General features: G+C 32.2%; 2 protein-coding genes across 2 annotated transcripts; both read right to left on the bottom strand.

The window, feature by feature from the left end:
• Positions 1–5,220: 5,220 nt before the first annotated feature.
• On the bottom strand, positions 5,221–10,310 carry LOC145131395 (uncharacterized). The gene is made up of 3 exons (XM_079066084.1): positions 10,262–10,310; positions 9,787–9,881; positions 5,221–5,730 (listed from the first exon to the last, which is right to left on the bottom strand). The coding sequence occupies exons 1-3, from the start codon at positions 10,308–10,310 to the stop codon at positions 5,221–5,223; spliced, it is 654 nt and encodes a 217-aa protein (XP_078922210.1).
• A 5,563-nt stretch (positions 10,311–15,873) lies between these two features.
• LOC145133609 (heavy metal-associated isoprenylated plant protein 26-like) lies at positions 15,874–18,622 on the bottom strand. The gene is made up of 2 exons (XM_079068536.1): positions 18,449–18,622; positions 15,874–16,520 (listed from the first exon to the last, which is right to left on the bottom strand). The coding sequence occupies exons 1-2, from the start codon at positions 18,530–18,532 to the stop codon at positions 16,140–16,142; spliced, it is 465 nt and encodes a 154-aa protein (XP_078924662.1). The 5' UTR covers positions 18,533–18,622; the 3' UTR covers positions 15,874–16,139.
• Positions 18,623–18,939: the final 317 nt, after the last annotated feature.

The following is an 18,939-nucleotide window of genomic DNA, read 5'->3' as shown; positions in this document are numbered from 1 at the left end:
AGTTGAAATAGACTCGGGGTGAAATAGACTCGTGGATGAAATAGACCCGGAACAGCCTTGTGCTAATATATGAGTTGAAATAGACTCGGGGAGTAAAATAGACCCGGGGGTGAAATAGACCCGACACAGCCTTGAGCTGGCATATATGTATGCTATGTTTTATTTTGGAAAACTTACTAAGGTTTGTGCTTACAGTTTTTAGTTTATGTTTCAGAAACCCCTGGTTCGAAAGGGAAGGGCTTGAGATGATGGCATTGCACACACCATGATTTAGCTTATTTAACTTTGATGTACCTTTGGGATGTTTTGTGAATACTTTATGATTTTGTCAAACATGTTTGGTTGATGGTTTATTTAATATAAAAACAAAAAATTTTGGTTTTGAGTGTTGGGACGTTACAATTAGTGTCACATGAAATACAAAATACTCAAGTGAATGATGGAAAAATAAATAGTTCTATCATATAGATACTTGAAGTGTTGGTCATGCCATACTTCCTCAACTCGGTGGGATAAGAGGAGTAGATCCTCTTCCAGTGTCCCCTTTCTTCACAATAGAAACAACACTAATCATGGCCATTTCTTGATTTCTTGGGTTTATGTTGTATTTCCCTTAACAGAATTATAGGTCTCTTAGAGTACACAATCTCATAGACCTTCCTTTTATTCAATGATTTGAACATGTTTGTAGAGGTTCTACTATTCATAATGAATATCTGCTTTACTTGATTAAACATATGGTATGCTTCATAGTTATCCAAGACCGTCTGCAGGTCAAGGGTTATGATGTGAGACACATCAAACAACATCACAATAATACTTCCACCAAGCATTATGATTAGCCTGATGGGTTGGCAGAGGTTGTTCAGGAATGAGACTTTTCAATATATATATAATTTATGTTTATCCTTGACGAAAATCTCAAGGTATCATACCAGTTATAGGAATTATAACCATCGAAAGTTATTATCTCTTGAAACTCAGAATAGAGAGGTTTTACATGGGCCTAAGAGTATTAGCAGTTATTTACAAAATTTAACAAAATTTCATTTGGTATTTTCAGTATTAAATCTTTAAAAATTAATACATTTTAATTGTTTCTAAAACATTAATGTATTAAAGTCTAGGATCCAAGTAACGAAACAAGTGAATGGTTAGGTGACCTTTATCTCATCCACTTAATCCAACTTGGTAGGTAGGGATTACCAATTGCATAAAATATATAATTCCAAGATAATGAGATCCTACACAACTATTGTTTAACTTGACATGTTTGATCCCATCTATGTCTCGGACCTCTCATGCTTAAGTGACCTTTATCACAAGATTACTGATCCAATCTACCTACTTGAAAAGACTTGTAGCATTGTAACTAACCATTGACTAGGTGACCCATATGACACTAGAAAGTACAAAACCACCTCGAACATCATAAGACAAAATCTTAATGACCCGGTGACACCAAGATAATACAAATGATGTGTGAGTGTTCTTCAAAAAGACAACACTGACTTACATATTAAGAAACGTTTTATATATGTTTTACAAATATAGTTACAAAAAAAACATGGTCTCATTAATATTGCGAGCATCCAACAATTCATGTACCTTTTGTAAAAATCATATCTCTTGTATAAGGTTCTTCAGGTTCCAAATAAAACTTCAGTTTATTATCAGTTAGTAACGATTAATTATAAACTAATATCTTATATTTAGAGTTTAGTCATAGAGCACTTTAAGAACCGGTTATAGTCTTTTAATAAACCTTCATTTTATAGTTAAGACTTTGGGTTTGGATGAGTTCTAAAATCACAATTTTAAATCTCCTTTTATTAATCAAAATCTTATGACTTACTAAAATTTGTAGAATAAAGATTCATTTTATTTTATAAACTCATTTTATATATCTTATGATAAAAAGTCATGTTTTGATAAACCAAAACCATGGTGATGATAATAATGTCTTAAATCTCATTTAGTATTAATAAAACATAATACATGTTGCATTATGTTTAAAAAATTAATATCATATATTAAATTTTGACGTATACATAATAAGTAGTATTATAGTTTGACGTTATAACGCTATAAACCGATTTTAATATTTTTTTAATAAAACTCTTATTTGTTATAAAAGAAATGGGGTTTAGATGAAATTCAAAACAAATTTTAAAGCATTTAAATATTTTAATGTTGGCTATTATGAGTTTTACATTAAAAAATATTTTTAATAAAAACTCAATTTTAAACGTTTTAAACTGCTTTAATAAAAACTCATTAATAAACATCTTATGTTATCTTTTAAATATTTATTTCTCAAACTCCAAGTGATGCTATTTTATGATAAACTGTTATTTGACATGTAAAAACAATTTTCATGCATAAAACATAACATATAACAACATAAAATAAACAACACAAACATGCATCAAAATGTGTATAAACCAAACCATAAACTAGTAATAACTTTTGTGAGTCAACAAAGGAATTATTAAGTCATTCCTAAGGACATTAGGGATTCTTCAAAAAGTTTTCAAACTCCCACTTGCCTAGATAATGTTTTCTTGCAAAAGGACTTCAAGGCTCCATGTGTTGTGATGACACTTAAATCAATAAGACTACAATTAAACCCAAAACCAAAAGTAAAAGTTTAAGGTTGGGATTATAGTCTTAAGTGGTTAAATCATCTTCAAAGTAGTTATTTCTTCAACTTGTTATATTTGGGAAAAAAATACAAGTATTCCAAATAATTTATTACATACAAAATAAATTAAAAAAATACATATTTATCTATTACATATTATTAATAAATAAATATAAACCAAATGCATGAAAATTTGGTTGCATAAAAATAACAATTATAAACACAAGTTTTCATAGAAAATATGTTTGGTGATTTCTTTGCTAAAAGAAATACGAAACACATTTTCCAAAACCAAAGGTTATCAAACACTTAAATAAATCTTTCTAAACATGTATAAGAGGCACTGATACCATTGATGGGTTTTGTGAAGCTAAAAACGATCTTTTTTAAAAAACAATTTTAAGAATAGAAAACAAAAGACTATAAATAATGAGTTTATTTTAGACAATTCTTAACAAAACCACCAAGAGGATCCAAATACATGAACTAGAAAGATTATGAAAACCGTAGGATGTTAAGAACTGCAATCATTGAATACTTTGATATCCATTGGAATTGGGGAGTTGATGAAGATATCAAAAGAACAAAAATCTTGATCTTCTCTATAATGTATCCACCATAATAAGTAAGGCACTTTGAATGCTAGTTCCAGTCTTGCGTGAAGTAATTCTTAAGCCTTGAGTGCTTAACGCAATTAATCACTAAAGGAGAAGCAAATTTGACCATCAATACTTGCATCTAGCTTCAAAAGGAAGCAAGAGGGAGAGAGGAGAAATTCTCACGGCCATGGAGAAGAAGGAAGGGAAAAACTAGCGCAAAACCATAACAAACACTCTTATATACTTAGATGTAAGAGGTAAGACCCATTCCTTCAATTAATAATAAAATAAGGTGTTTGTAAGAGGTAAGGTGTGTAAGATGGAGGTTAGAAAGCAACCTCCCATGCCCTTTGACTTCTACGGTTTTAAAGTGAGAAAAAAAAAGAGAGAGAAACAACTAGTTAAACTAACTAGATGTACTTATGTAACTAGTTTAGTTAGGTGGAAACCAAAGTGACCAAAAACTTGTACATGACTTATTAAATCATAACTTATGATATAATAACTAGTTTCTACACTTTTAAATTATTATTTCACTAAACAATAATTATTTTCTAATTAAATACAAGATTTGATTATATTTATTAATAATCATATTATAATAAATATTTAATATGTGTCACCTTGATAAATGTGTGACCTTATTGGATCATAAGTTATTAGCAATATCATTCAATAATGATTCTTGAGCATATAGATCCAACAAATTCTTGCCTTTTTGTGAATTTATTTGTTTTATCATCTCTCGGTAACAAGTACACCCTCTAGTATCAAAGACGATGAACCTATATCACCTCAGGTTTATTAACCTCGCCATGCATTTGGAAAATTTTCTTACCCCCGATGTGTATAATCAAGATTAACTATATTTTGTAGTAGACCTTGTTTTGCTTCATGAGTCGCATACAATCTCTCATATAACGTCTAGTAGGTTTAAGCAAGTATACTTTGTCGAAAACTTCTACAACATATGCACAAAAATAAATACTCCACATACTCTCATGCGATTCTCATAGATATTTTAAAACACTCGTCCATTGTGTCATAAGTAATACTGTAACCTAGATATCTAAGTGTAGCTGTACATTTCTGAATACAACTAAAGCCTATCTACCTCTAGTGTCTGCTTTTTGCTGAAAAAAATCATAGCGCACCTCTAATGCATTACTAAAATGGGTAGACTCTTCACCGAAAACATTTGTAATAACATTAAGGAATATTGTGACAAACTACCCATCATTCGAATCATATTATTTGAAAATTTTCATGTTTATAGTGTTAATAAGGTTAAAAGATAGTGAAGACTGTATGTGAAATTATATATATATATATATATATATATATATATATATATATAGGAAATGATTCGTACACAATAATGATTTCCATATACAATAATTTTTGTTTTATAGAGTTTTACAATACAATATTTTATAGACAGACAGAAAGACAGACATATAGATAGATAGATAAATGAGATGAGTATATATAACAAATTTGAAGTTTTTTTCTATAAGAAAAAAAACTAAGCAATATGCCCCTACCTTCTTGAAAATTAGGCTAATCCTCTCATTGGTCAGTGACCTATCGTCAGGGCCAGTCCAGAAGATTCAAATGCCCTGGACGAGCCAGAAAAAAAGGTCCTTAGGCCTTAACTTGTAACAAATTAAATTACATAAACTATTTTTTTTAAATGATAATAAACTTTATAGCAATAAACATAGCAAAATCATTGTATTTTAATGAGTAATGACACATCATAACAGCTAACCGACGACCTATGAAGCTCTCCTATCATTTTTTTTATAGAAAATTGGTTGATCGACTCTTCGTATTCTATACTCTCTAAGAGTTCGTTCTCGATAGATATCATCGTGAAACCACTAAGTCTTTCTTGGGTAATTGAGTGTAAGTAAGATTTCAAAAACTTCAATTTTGAAAAACTCCTTTCTGCAGATGCCACTGTTACTGGAATAGTCAACAAATTCTATGTGAAATGCTTGCATTTGGGAAATGATCAAGTTCTTTCAAAAACTTCAAAACATCTATAGGGTTGCTAAATTCATTGCTTTCAAATGTCTCAAATAATTTCAACTCCCTATAAAGTTCTTCGGCATCAATATCCGATCTTTCTTCAAACTTGAGTGCTTTTTCAAGAAGATGACAAGAAGACTTAATATCTTTATCTTCAATTCCACTCAAATTATGTGGAAATAAAAAACCAAATAACTTTTCATACTCTTTGAATTGTTCAAATCTTGTCTCAAGAGAAGAAATAGCTTGATCCACAATGTATAAGAAATAATTGACTCTGAAATTCTCTTCAGTTGTAAATGACACTTCTTCGCTACTTGAAATCCCATCAAACCTCTTTTTCCTTTGTATCAAACGCTTTTTTGGAAATATTGGATCAATACCCATTTCAATATCAATCTCCTTGGCTTCATCAACCACTTTTGAAAAACATGTTTCTCTATAATCCTTGAACTACTCAATCAATTTGTTTATTTCTGTAATAACATTATCAAGATGCATATCCTTTGATTGAAACTTTTTACTCACAATATTCACCTGGTTTAATACTTGATACCAAATAATAGTTGATACTAAACATTCAAAGTCACCAAGTGCTTTATCTGCTAGTGAAGTTGCTTCACTTGCAATTTGTGACAACCGTCAAATTCTGGTCAAGTCAAAGTCAACAAGTCAAACCGATCAACTAAATTAACCCTTGTATATTAGGGTTCACGTTATGTAATTACTATTCAATGCGCTATTTTAATGAGAAAACATCATTTGGAAAATTCGTGTGTTTGAATTTTCGTAGCCTTAATAATGCTAAACATTGAACCAAAGCGATAACACACCATTGCACACTCATCGGGAGTGTGTACGACACTAAAACATGGCTTAACGGGGTTTACGGACCTTGCGTTGCGAAGCCGGATGCTCAAAAAGGTCATAAATGGAACCTCTCTAAATCTCCTTCACTCTATCTCTCTCTATTCGAAATCTCTCCCAAATCTCTCTTAAAAGTTCCCGTAACTTTTTGTAATCATTTGGGCCATCCCGGCCCTTAACCGGGTCAAAAACCGCTTAAAACGGGATAAAAACGGGTAAAATACCCTTAAGGACCCGAAACCTACCTTATAGGGCCGAAGCCTCTTAGGGCCGAAAGTCCCCTTAAGGGACCGAACTGTTGAGAAGCGAACCCCAAGAACCGAACCTGCCCTTAGGACCGAACCTCGCCTGACCCGAACCCGAAGCCTCTCGGACCGAACTCTACCTTCGCCTTCGCTCCTAAGCCTTTCGGTCCATTTCGCTTCTTACTCCTTTCGCCTCGTTTCGCCTTCGGGCCCAACAGCCTTGGGACCGAACCTCGGCCTAGCACCGAGAGGTCTCGCAGGTTGCCATTTTCTTCCCGGTTTTCGACTAGTTTTGCGTTCTAAGCCCGATTTTAATTATTTTAACGCGGGATTTTCACCCAAAACTTTATTTTAACATATAAGGCCCCATATTTATTAATTAATCACGTTTTTGGGGATAAATCTTATCCAAGATTTAGTGGGTAAAGTACAAGAGGTGGAGTGTTGACTTTTCCTTAGTTTATGACACAAGCAACCACCCACACCCACTCTATGACCAGTCACACCTACCTACCATCCCTAGTCACTTCCTTGTACTTTTCCATCAATCATCAGCCCCTCCCATGTTCTAAGAGCTGGAGCAAATCAACCTCTCTCCTCATTCTCACTCATTTGCTCTCATTCCACCAAAGATCAAACTCAACTTTTCTCTCTAACTTTCTCTCTCAATTTAGGGATTCCAAGGCTGATCATCAAGCTTTCTTACACTCTTGGTAAGTATAATTCATCCTCCTTGTGATAATTACACTTCATTCTACTCCAATCATAGATTGCTTACACAAATTCCATCCCTTTGGTGTTAGACTCTCGAAAATCTTCTAGGCATCTTCAAGTGTTCTTGAGTTGAACACTTCTCATCTCCAACACCCATCTACTGAAACATTTAAGGTGAGTTCATACCCCTAAATTTTCATGTTTTCTTAAGTTTTAAGGGGGGGAATACAAGTTAAATCATCAAGAACACAACTAAACTTTTCCAACAGCTTTCATCAGAAAAGTTGGACATCAATCACGGACTGTTTTGGACAACCTAAACATTTTAGTTTTAAAAACTGTACAAGGTGCAAGTAGTTCAAGTCCTTAGCTTTAAAATGGTTACTTGCACATCTCCATACGATTTTTATACAATGTATGGTGATTTTTACAAACCTGCCTATCATTTCCAACATCAATCCGGACCAGTCTGTGGTTATGGACTTTTTCACACAAGTTGGAGGTCATTAAAAATCATAATAAAATTTATGAGCAAACTAGACTCATTTCCCAAACTCTGAGAATTTACGGATTCTGATTTGGATTTTTGATAATTTTTCTACAAATTTTCTAAGAACAGTACTAAAAATTGTTAACAACTAAAAATGCTATCAACTTCATTACACCTTGTAACATGTTGAGCAAGGTGTATATCTTTATGTGATTATACATTATTGCATTATATGACATTTTGTCTTAATATAAGGACATACAACTGTTAACAAATGGATTTTGCTAGATAAAGCATAGAAATAACAAATTGTTATAATCAAAGTACATCCATTACATATAAACATTTGGATAAACTATGTTAAGTATAGTTTACATACATTACTACTACTACCCTTGTTTTGATGAACTATAATAGTTATAGTTAGGTTGCATATACATTACAAACATTATGATAAACTATAATATGTATAGTTTATGTTTCATTTACATTACGAACTTATTACAAAAGGTTATCATATAAATGGGGTACAAATACAAAGTACCGGTTTTCATACGAAAAGGGGTACAAATACAAAGTACCGGTTTCGTACAAAAAGGGGTACATTACAAAGTACCGGGTCTTCATATAAATGGGGTACGAATACAAAGTACTGGGTTTATACAAAAAGGGGTACATTACAAAGTACCGGGTCTTCATATAAATGGGGTACGAATACAAAGTACCGGGTTTATACAAAAAGGGGTACATTACAAAGTACCGGGTCTTCATATAAATGGGGTACGAATACAAAGTACCGGGTTTATACAAAAAGGGGTACATTACAAAGTACCGGGTCTTCATATAAAAGGGGTACGAATACAAAGTACCGGGTTTATACAAAAAGGGGTACATTACAAAGTACCGGTTAATCTTAGTATAGTTATAGTGACTCACATAGGGAGTTAACAAAACTTAAAGTATAAGGGATTTTATAAAGGGGGTTTTATGTTGATTTAAAACCACCTTTAATAACAATAAATATAGATTTTACTTGTACACTTTCGGTCTCGGTACTTGAGATCACATAACACAAAACTCACACGCACATCCAGTCTTGGGTTTTAAGACTACATATCGTTTTTATAAGGAAAATGTTGGATTTTTTTGGTAACATACAACTCATTACAAAGAACGGCTTTTAAACTCTTACTTTCAAAAGCTTATGAACTCACCAACCTTTGTGTTGACACTTTTTCAAAACTACTTGTATTCTCAGGAATTCAGTGAAACAGGAAATCAACAGCGTTTTGAGGATGGGACGATAAATCGTCAAACAGTTCTTTTTGTCATCATAATGTAATTGATTTGAATCATGTAAACATATGCTTTGGTGTAACTTTTCAATTATATTTATGATTGGTTGTATTTACTTTGAGCACTATTATACTCGTTGTTGTGATACTATACATAAAGTCCTCCACCCCCAGACGTTTCCGCCATCCTTGGTTTGGGGGTGTGACACAATTGCAACATCATTATCTTTTTTTCCAACTTGAAGTAAAGCGTTCATGTACATCAACAAGTTGTAGTTTAATAGCCTTTACATTCTCAATCCAACTTTCCCAACGAGTTTGACACAGTGACATTAGACTCTAAGCTTTAACATTATCTTTCAAAATTTTCCACCTCTTAGTAGAATTTGCAAAGACAATATAAATGCGTTGGATGAGTCCAAAAAAGTTATTTCCTTTAACACACTTCTTAGCCATATCACATAATGTTAGATTAAGAGAATGGCAACCACAAGGAGTGTAAAATGCTCTATGGTTTAGATCTAAAAATATCTTTTGCACTCCTTGGTGTTTTCCTTTCATATTTTGCTCCATTATCTTAGCCTTGACCACGCATATCATCAATTTCAAGACCAAGAGACTTTAACTCCTCAAGTGTAATATCAAATAGTCCTTTTCTAGAGGTATCATCAACATTCAGAAAACCTAAAAAGGACTCCTCGATAATAATAAAATTATATGATAACTTCAAATACCTCATTAATATAGTCATCTGTTCTTGGTGACATGAATCGAAAGTACAATCAAGTATGATTGAGTAGTAATTTGCTTCATTTATCTTCTTGATAAGTTATTTTTTAATTTATTAAGCTATCAAAAGTATTAGTTCCTTTTGGATCATGTGGCCAAGATAATGCACATGAAGCCCGTCACTTGTAATCCACCGCACATGATCTTTGATAATCGGGTCAAACTCTTCCAACATTTCAATGACACCCAAAAAATTTCCATTACCTGTTAAATACAATTAACAAATAAGAAGTGAAATCAATCATAATAATTAACAAAAAGGTATTTGGTGGAACTGGAACAAAAAAAATACAATTTATAGTTATCTTTTTTATATAAATTTTCATTGGATCCACGAAATGCTAAATTATGTTTAGCAAGAAACTTCACTACTGTAATGATTCTCAAAAGAATTTGTTTCCAGTAATCTCTTTCTTTCTTGAATTGCTCTTATTGAACTTTATCAATTGTTTCGTTCAAGTTCAATCTTTTATGCATATCAAACCACTTATTCCTAGTTGTAAGATGATCCAAGGAAATTTTGTGTTCTTTAAACCTAGTGGTAACATGGCGCCAATCTACATAACCTTCACCATCCAATTTACCTTTCGAAATCCCTTCTTCTAAACACTTTACAACATAAAAAAATACCATGTCTAGCTCTTTCGAATATACTAGCCATTCTCTATCACACTTCTCTAATTTTGATAAAGCTCTTGTATATAAAGTTGTAGAAAATCGTCTACCAAATTTATCGTAGGGACCATACATAATACTATTATCTATTTTAGGACCTTTCTCGTCCAAAAGTTTAATCTCCTCATAATTATTCTTCTCCTACCTTCTTGGATCACATATATTAACAAGCTCTTTAACGAACTCTTGCTCTTCTGCCTCTTCTACTTCTACATGCTCATGCTCTTCAACATGCCCTTCAAAGTGCTCTTCAACATACTCTTCAACAAGTTGTCTATGGATAAACTTATCTAGATTACCAATGTCACTCTTTCTCTTTTCTTAATCTTGTTTTCTATTTTTACGTTTTGACTACCGGATGGTTGTTTAGACTTCATCACTACAAGTTCATTAGTTTCAAATTTCAACATTCAAGTAGTTACAATAAACATAATTTGAAAATCTGATAATGAGATAACCTAATTTTCTAATAAACAATTATACAAATAACATAATCTAATAATCTGATTTTAGTTTTTGATAATCTATTATAATTTGATGCAACATTCAATCAGATTTTAGAATTTCAACATTAATGATAATCTGATAAAGTGGTATTGATTCTTTAAACACTCTGATTTTTGAATTCTGATAAATAATTATACAATAAACATAATCTAATTATTTAATTTCATTTTCTAATAATGATTCATTCAACATTCTATAATCTAATTGAATAAGATTTCAAATAACATTAAGATTTTAGTTATTAACTATTAATTATAATACTAATATGATATAGTGATAAACTATTAAATGATATAATATTAATATGATATAGTGATAAACTATTAAACTAATTTCTATGAATATGATAAATTGATAATCTATTATTCTATTCATTCAAGTATTCAGTTGACAATTATAAACTGATAATCCTCATAATCTATTACCTGATTAGCAGGAGTGCATTGCATTCAATCGAGTAAACGAGTAATCGACCCTTGTTGAGTCGTTGTCGTTGTCGCTGATCGCTCCTTCTTCTTTTTTGAATGTGATCGCTTCTTCTTCTTTTTTGAATGTGATCGCTTCTTCTGCGATGTGATGCTGCCTTGTGCTTTCTCCCTTACATGGTCGATTCTGGACTGTAGATTGGATTGAAACTGAACACAGTATTAAAAAAATGGGCCATGTTCTGATGTCCACTTTGCCCTTGCTCTAAACCGGGTCTACCTATCGTGTCACTCTCCACAAAACGCCACGGTTGTCGCACCAGGGGTTATGTGTACGACCATGACCAACCAGCCACCTAGTCACGAGCCTGGTTCGTGCTGTGTATACCTAAAACCTTATGGGTGTGAGAGATACATCTCATAGCCTAAGTGTTGCAAGATCTTTAAGAAAGGACACTTTGGCCATGGTAAAAAATTATAAGATTAGTAACAAGTTTTAGAAAACATCCACATTGGGATCTCCTATAGATTTGTGTGCGGATATTTTGAATAGAAAATTGTATTATTTTGTTACTCCAAAATGAAAGTTTATTATGTATTCATTACCAAATAATTAAAAATGAGAATGGTTGTTATATAGGTATACGTGTTTTTTATGTGCATACGAATTTAGTTTAAATCCCTCTGGTTCCCCATGTGCTTGGGTCACTAGCAGAGAAACGTTATTGAATTATTCTGCTCTGGTTAATCTTACATTTTTTTAGACGGATGGGTATGGGCAACACCCTTATGGTGTTATCCGATGTGGCATCGTCATAACGGTGCCATAATGGGCAAACAACGCTCCATCCTCCCGTTATTAGGCGTTATGTTATCATTCGTTATTATGGTAACAGGTCGTAACGTGTATAATCCGAACGTTGTAAACTTTTTACCGTTTAAAAATGGTACAATATTCAGATTCCATATTCCGCCAACTTTTTCAATCCCGCCTCACCCCCACTACACTTCTCTACCTCGCCTTTTATGCGACAAACAACCACACAACCCCACCCACGCAAGAAACGGTTATCGAGACACAAGTCGGGGTTAGTCAGAAAGCATCGGGAAAAATATGGAGATCAAAAAAGAAAGGGAAAGAGGACGTGGTCGGGACGGAGCAAACGGAAGAACCTCCAACATGGTGGACATTGGAGGAAGAGCATGTGTTGGCGGTGGCTTGGTGCGGGACTTCAAAACAACCAACTTTGGGGAACGATATGAGGACAGTTGCTTTTTGGGAAGTCGTGATTGTCAAATTCAACACAATTTTGAACAAGAATGACACATATCGCAATCACGATATGCTTAGTGGCAAATGGACTCAAATTAGCCGGAAGTGCACCAAATTCAATTCCATCTACAACAAACTTTCTTCGCAACAACAAAGTGTTGCGAATGAGTTCGATGTGTTTAGAACTGCGAGGAAGGAATATAACGTGCAAATAGGTCACGTATTTGAGCACGAAAAAATTTGGGAGATCGTGAGGAAAGATCCAAAATGGATAAAAACACCAACATCATCAGAACAACAATCAAAGAGGTCTCATGGTTCAGGTTCGGTTGACGTCTCCGACAGACGCACGAACATCGACCTCAACGCGGACACCGATGAGCTCCCAGACGACTTTGATGACATAGAGGAAATCTCTCTGCCATGATGACCGATGGGGCGCGACAAAGCGAAGCGCGCTTAGCGACATGCAGAGGAGAATGAAAGTCGGCTTCGAGAGCACGCGGAAATGAAACAAAAATTCGATACTCACACGGAAATCGCAAATAAAATATATGAATTGCAACGTCAGCATTTGGAGTTCCTTCGTCACGAAGTCGAGCAAGATCGCATATTGAAGGATTTGACAATTCTTACGACAAACAAAGAAAATATGCCACCAAGACGAGCTGAAGTGATACGGAGGATGAAAGCAAAGATCGAGAGAAAATATTTGGATGACGAATAGTTTATCGGTGTTTTTTTTAAATTACTGTGTGTTTTTTAGGACTATCGTGTGTTTTTTGGTCAATGTTTTTTTTTTGCTTTGTAATGTTTTTTTTTTAAGTTTGTATGGTATTTTTAATTTACTATTTAATGAAATTATGTTTTATTAATTTATATGTTTTTTTTATAGATATATGACATAATAAAAAAATAAAACAACTTAGAAATATATGAAGTAAATAAAAAAAATAAAACAAATTAGAATAATAGAAATTAAAAACATCCAAAAAAAAAAATAGAAAATAGTAAGTATTATCCTATGTTATATGGTGTTGTCCATTTTCACATTGAGTGTTATAACATCAAATTGTGACTAGGATGATGAGGTGGACACTTTGGGTCTGGTAACATGTAGGGCGTGTTTGACACATAGCTTTTGGAAGCGTTTGAGAACTTCTAGCTTTTAGCTTTTGACAAAACCCTCTGGTTTAAACAAAAAGCTTTGTTTGGCAGTATGAGAGTTTAGCTTTTAGTTTTAACAAAACGCTCCGATTCTAAAAGCTACTTAATGTAGCGTTTAACAAAACGCTACTGAGCTTTTGAAATCAATTTCCATAATTACCCTTAAAAATATATTTATATATTTATTTATTTTTAATCAATTGCCCTTTTATGTAATTTTATATATTTCAAAAGCTTTCAGCTACTTTTGCCAAACATTCATATAACAAATAAAAGTTACAGCTTCCCGCTACCAGCTACTCCCTACACGCTACCAGCTAACCGCTACCCGCCTCCAGCTAACAGATACTTTTGTCAGTAGTCTTATGGTTATTTTAAATGGGTTAGGTTCATCCGTTTTATCTCTCCTAAAATAACTTATTTTAACAATATATGTTTAATCCCATACGCTAAATACGTCGGCCAAAACCATTTAAATAATAAAATGCATTGTTATATAATAATATAAGTATGAAAAACTAGCTACAGTTATATGAGGTGTATAGGATTTGGATTTTTAACCTTGTTTATTAAATGATTTGATAAATCTAGAATCGGCGATTATTACGTTAAACTATTTTTAGACATCACAATAAAACTTAAATAATTGATAGTTCCAAACATTCAAGTTAACTGATAATGACATTGATAATCTTAAAGTATTGTCTTTTCATATCATATCAATTAGGCCAAATGGCGTTGTCATCACGTTTTCCACAGTATTGGTATACTGTTTTTAATAAACTGGTATTTAATGATAACAATATTAACCAAAGCACTTCCTAATTTGAAATCAATAGCATCTACGTCATTAAACGGTACTACGTTGGCCGACTAGCTACCAGAGATTAGTTGGTTTAGTTGGGGATTAATCAACGACCAATCGGAGACCTTAAGTTGTAAATCCATTAAATATTTAAAAATTAAATGACTAGTTAATAAAATTGGTAAATAGCAATCATATCATACACAAAATAGGTTAATATGATTAATACAATAATCATTTTTTCAAATAGTTTTCATCTACATACAACTTTTTCAAAGAGTTAACAGTTCATCGTCTTCTATAGCTTTACTCATTGTTTAGGCAGGATACTAATTGCTACTTTAAGTTGACCGAGTACCGTTTAGGGAATAATCAGATATTAATAGGAACTAGTTGAGATTTTTACAACACTGATATTATCAGTATGATACGATGAATGGGATGGATCTATAAGGTTTTGAATACACTAACACATAATTTATGGCAACGGAAGCATATGATAATCCTAGTCAAATGTTCATACAGTAACATACAAGAATCTTATGTTCATACTATTATTACAACCACAAGAAAGTTAAAATTACATACCTCTTTATCGGACAAAAAACTCTATGCTTATAATCTTATTCTTGCCATTTTGATCGGATGCCAAAGATCGAAAGGAAAATCTCTCTAATGAAATCACATCTAAGAATACCAACTAAGCAAAAAAAAAACAGCCTTTTTAGAAAGAGAGGAAAATTGCAAAACCACAAACCTAAAAGAGTTTGTTGTCGTCGAATTTAGGGAGAGGGGAGGGGAAGGCCGAATTTTTCAGGCATCCGGTTGTGCTTAATGTCAAAACAACTACCTTTTTGCTGAAATCGCCCATGAGTTGTTCCATTTAATCAAAACCTTTAATTAATTAACAACCAATCCCTACAATGAATTAATTCTAAATAATCCAAATCTGATTCTAATTAATTTATCATAAAATAACAAATTAATAAACTAATTTCTTTCAAAATTCCTGTCTTTTAATTGTTCAGGTGGGTCATAAGGGTAACTCAGACTGAACATATTATTATTAAAAATATTATCAATAATTATGACATTGGATTCTATTTCTATCGGTGTTCGTATCAAATAAAAATAATAGCATATTTATTTTAACAAAAATGGCATCAAATATACATATATTAATTACAAATATACCATTGACAACCTCGTTTGTGTTCCAAAAATGATTCGCGGATAAGTTTTATATAATTTTACTCATAAAATAGCGCAACGCTTACATGAAATAAAAACCATGGAAGAACAAAATATGTTTTCTTGAAATATAAAAGACTGTTACACACAATATCACATATAATAGATAATTCATTATAAAAAAAATATACAAATATCAAAACAAAACCTATCCACTATAAAATACGACAAAAAAAAGAACTAAAAGACAACAAAATAACCAATAGACCCGACACTATTTTTTTCCCTTTTCATCATTTTTCTACAAATAAATAAACATTAAACATGGCTCTAAACATATGCACCAATACTTATATTTGCTTGTATATTTAAAAGTCTTTTTGGTTAACTTTTAAAATTTTAAAATACTCTCCGACCAATCACATGATGGCACATGCAGCCGGATTCTCATCACTGAAAGCAGTAGTGTACCGAACTTCAGTGGAGCTGGCTCGTGCCAGCTGATTGTGTGGATCTTCAACGTACCGCACATACCCAGCTGGCGCCTTTTTGTCATACACACCTTGTGCGTATGGATGTGCCACAATATCATATGGCACATAAGGCCAGAGTTCAACCTTTTTGCCAGTACGATGAGCAACACGAGATAAAACTTTGTGTGGCTCGACGTATCCAACAACTGTAAGCTTGTGTTGCTTTCGTTCAAGGGTTACAGATGTCACGCCTTTCATTCCTTCTACTGATTTCCTCACTTTCCTTTCGCAACCGTCACAGTCGATTTTCACTTTGATCTCCACCGTCTATTACATGACACAAAAACTCAAATTAGAAAAAAAAAATAAATAAATACTGTAAATTTTTTACGTAAAAGAAATAGCAATATATTTTAAATTTATTTATTATAGCATCTTATTTTCATATATTTTGTATTATTTAAATACTAAAAGTGTTTGTCGTCCAACTACAAACCAACTTTTAATAGAAAAATAAAGACACAATATTATAATTAAATAGATTTTACAAAGCAAATAATTTTTAACTAGAAAAATATAAAACTACAAAATTATAATATATAAATAAATAAATAAATATATATTTTTTTATTTTCTATAATATAAAATAGAGTTTTGAATATTCGGTACTTGACTTTATGAATTTTGTGACATGTTCATACTTGATATGAGAAAGGTGGCAAGAATTTATTTGGTGAATGGGAATGGTTAGCGGCGGATAAGGGGGAGTGACAAATAAATTGTGACATTTAGTGCCATGCCAAAACAAAACGGCATAATGTCTATGTGGGCCAATCAGGACCACTTTTTGGTCAACTCAAACATGCCTCGTGGGACTTCTATTCAGATTGATATCTAACCATTTGGTTGATTATGTTTATTAAATTTATAAATATTTTAGAAAAAAAATTAGGAAACAATTTTGTTACACAGAATAAAAGCAAAACAATCTTAATCTTATACTGTATTTGATACTCTATTTACTAAACTGAAATGGATTGAAATGAATATCAACAATCTTATCCAAAAAAGGCAAATACTCGTATATTCAAATGACGTAAATGTCCCTAGGCATGACCCACTACTAGAGAACATGTATGAATTGTTTTTCTTATTTAATAAGTAGTATGAAGTATGAACTAACATAAAATAAGACTATAAAGCATCACAATTAAAATTAAAATTATTGATGATCATTCATGGCACATGATTACTAGAATATAAAAATATATTAATGTTGTTATGATTAATATCAAAGCACTTTATATAGAATGAGTACAAAAGTTAATCATTAAAGATTTCAATAATACCATATAAATTGAATAGCCAGGTTCTGATATGTTACCAATTATAACCAAAAAAATAATAATATATTTCTATAGTAATTTGAAATAAAAGTTATTACACTTATTTAAAGATTCAAAAAGCATATAACTTTATTTTTTAATTAGATTAAATATGTGAAAAGCCACCAAAAAGCTATCTAGCGGTATAATATTCTTTTGTTTAGAAAATTTTGTGCTGTGTTGTCTTAGACATGAGAAAAAGCCAAAACAAGGCTGTAAGCATCATTCCTTTCACTTTCATTAGCTAGGCTTTCTCTATCATCTTCCTAAAGGCAGACAAGTATCATCAAATAACCGAAGCATTACACAAAGTATATCTTTGTACAACTTTTAATGCACAATGTACAAACCCACACCAGAATATACTACTATTTTCCTGATTGTTTTAAAAAAACATTTTTTTTTTTGCTAGAAATTGATATGAACAACGGAAATAACTTGAGATCAAGAATTCCGATCCTAAAATCAGTGTTCGTGAATCGTTATTTGTGTTCATTTTTTCAAAATCTTCTTTCGAATTTTTAGCTGGAAATAAAAAATCACAAGTGAATTTGAGTTATAAACTCGAGAATCGAAAAATATGATCCTAATTTTACGTTCGTGTATATGTGATCTTATTTCATAATCGATTTACCAATTTTAAATATCTTGAGAACACGAACGCCGATCAAACAGCGGACATATTTTCAGAAGAAATCTGAATATGTCAAATTCAAACTCTACCGGATCTGAGTACCACTCGAATCAATTATATTTGGCTACAGAATTTTACTTCTATATATGTGATCGAGTGTATGTGTTCATGGAGTCATTAGAAGAAAATCTGTAGACATTAAAGCAAAAATCGAATGCAATTAAGCTGTATTTTACCTGCAACTGCTTGCGCTTTTTGTACTTTCTGTTGCTTCCACCTCTGCAATCGAATATGTTGGAAAGATGATCAAGAGCTCCCATGGCTGCTTTCTCTCTGTTGGTTTAGATATTTCTACTCTGACAACGGTAATATCTCACTTGATAACTAGTTTTCTTTTCTAGTTTACTTAGTCAATACGGTTTTGAAAACAGGCGTTAGCTAGCTTCGTATATTTATAGTGGAAATGGAGTGTCTTATTGGCCCTTGTGATTTGTTTGTTAGTTATTCAAGGCCTTGAAGTTTTGAGAAGTTGCTATACAGTCCTCTAAGTTAAGTCAAAGTGAGTTGTTAGGGAGGAAGAGTGTGGCAAACATAATTGTATATTTGTATCATTTAAGTTTCAAACATGTGAAAAAAATAAACAAGATAGCAAACATAAGTGAAACTGAAATATAATAAGTCATGATAACAAATAATATTGGTTATGATTTATGAACATTTAGCAAGT

Source organism: Lactuca virosa, chromosome 8, assembly GCF_052849685.1.
Source record: "Lactuca virosa cultivar CGN04683 chromosome 8, Lactuca_virosa_CGN04683_v6, whole genome shotgun sequence".
Lineage (NCBI taxonomy): Eukaryota > Viridiplantae > Streptophyta > Magnoliopsida > Asterales > Asteraceae > Lactuca > Lactuca virosa.
This window is presented reverse-complemented; position numbering and strand designations above follow the sequence as displayed.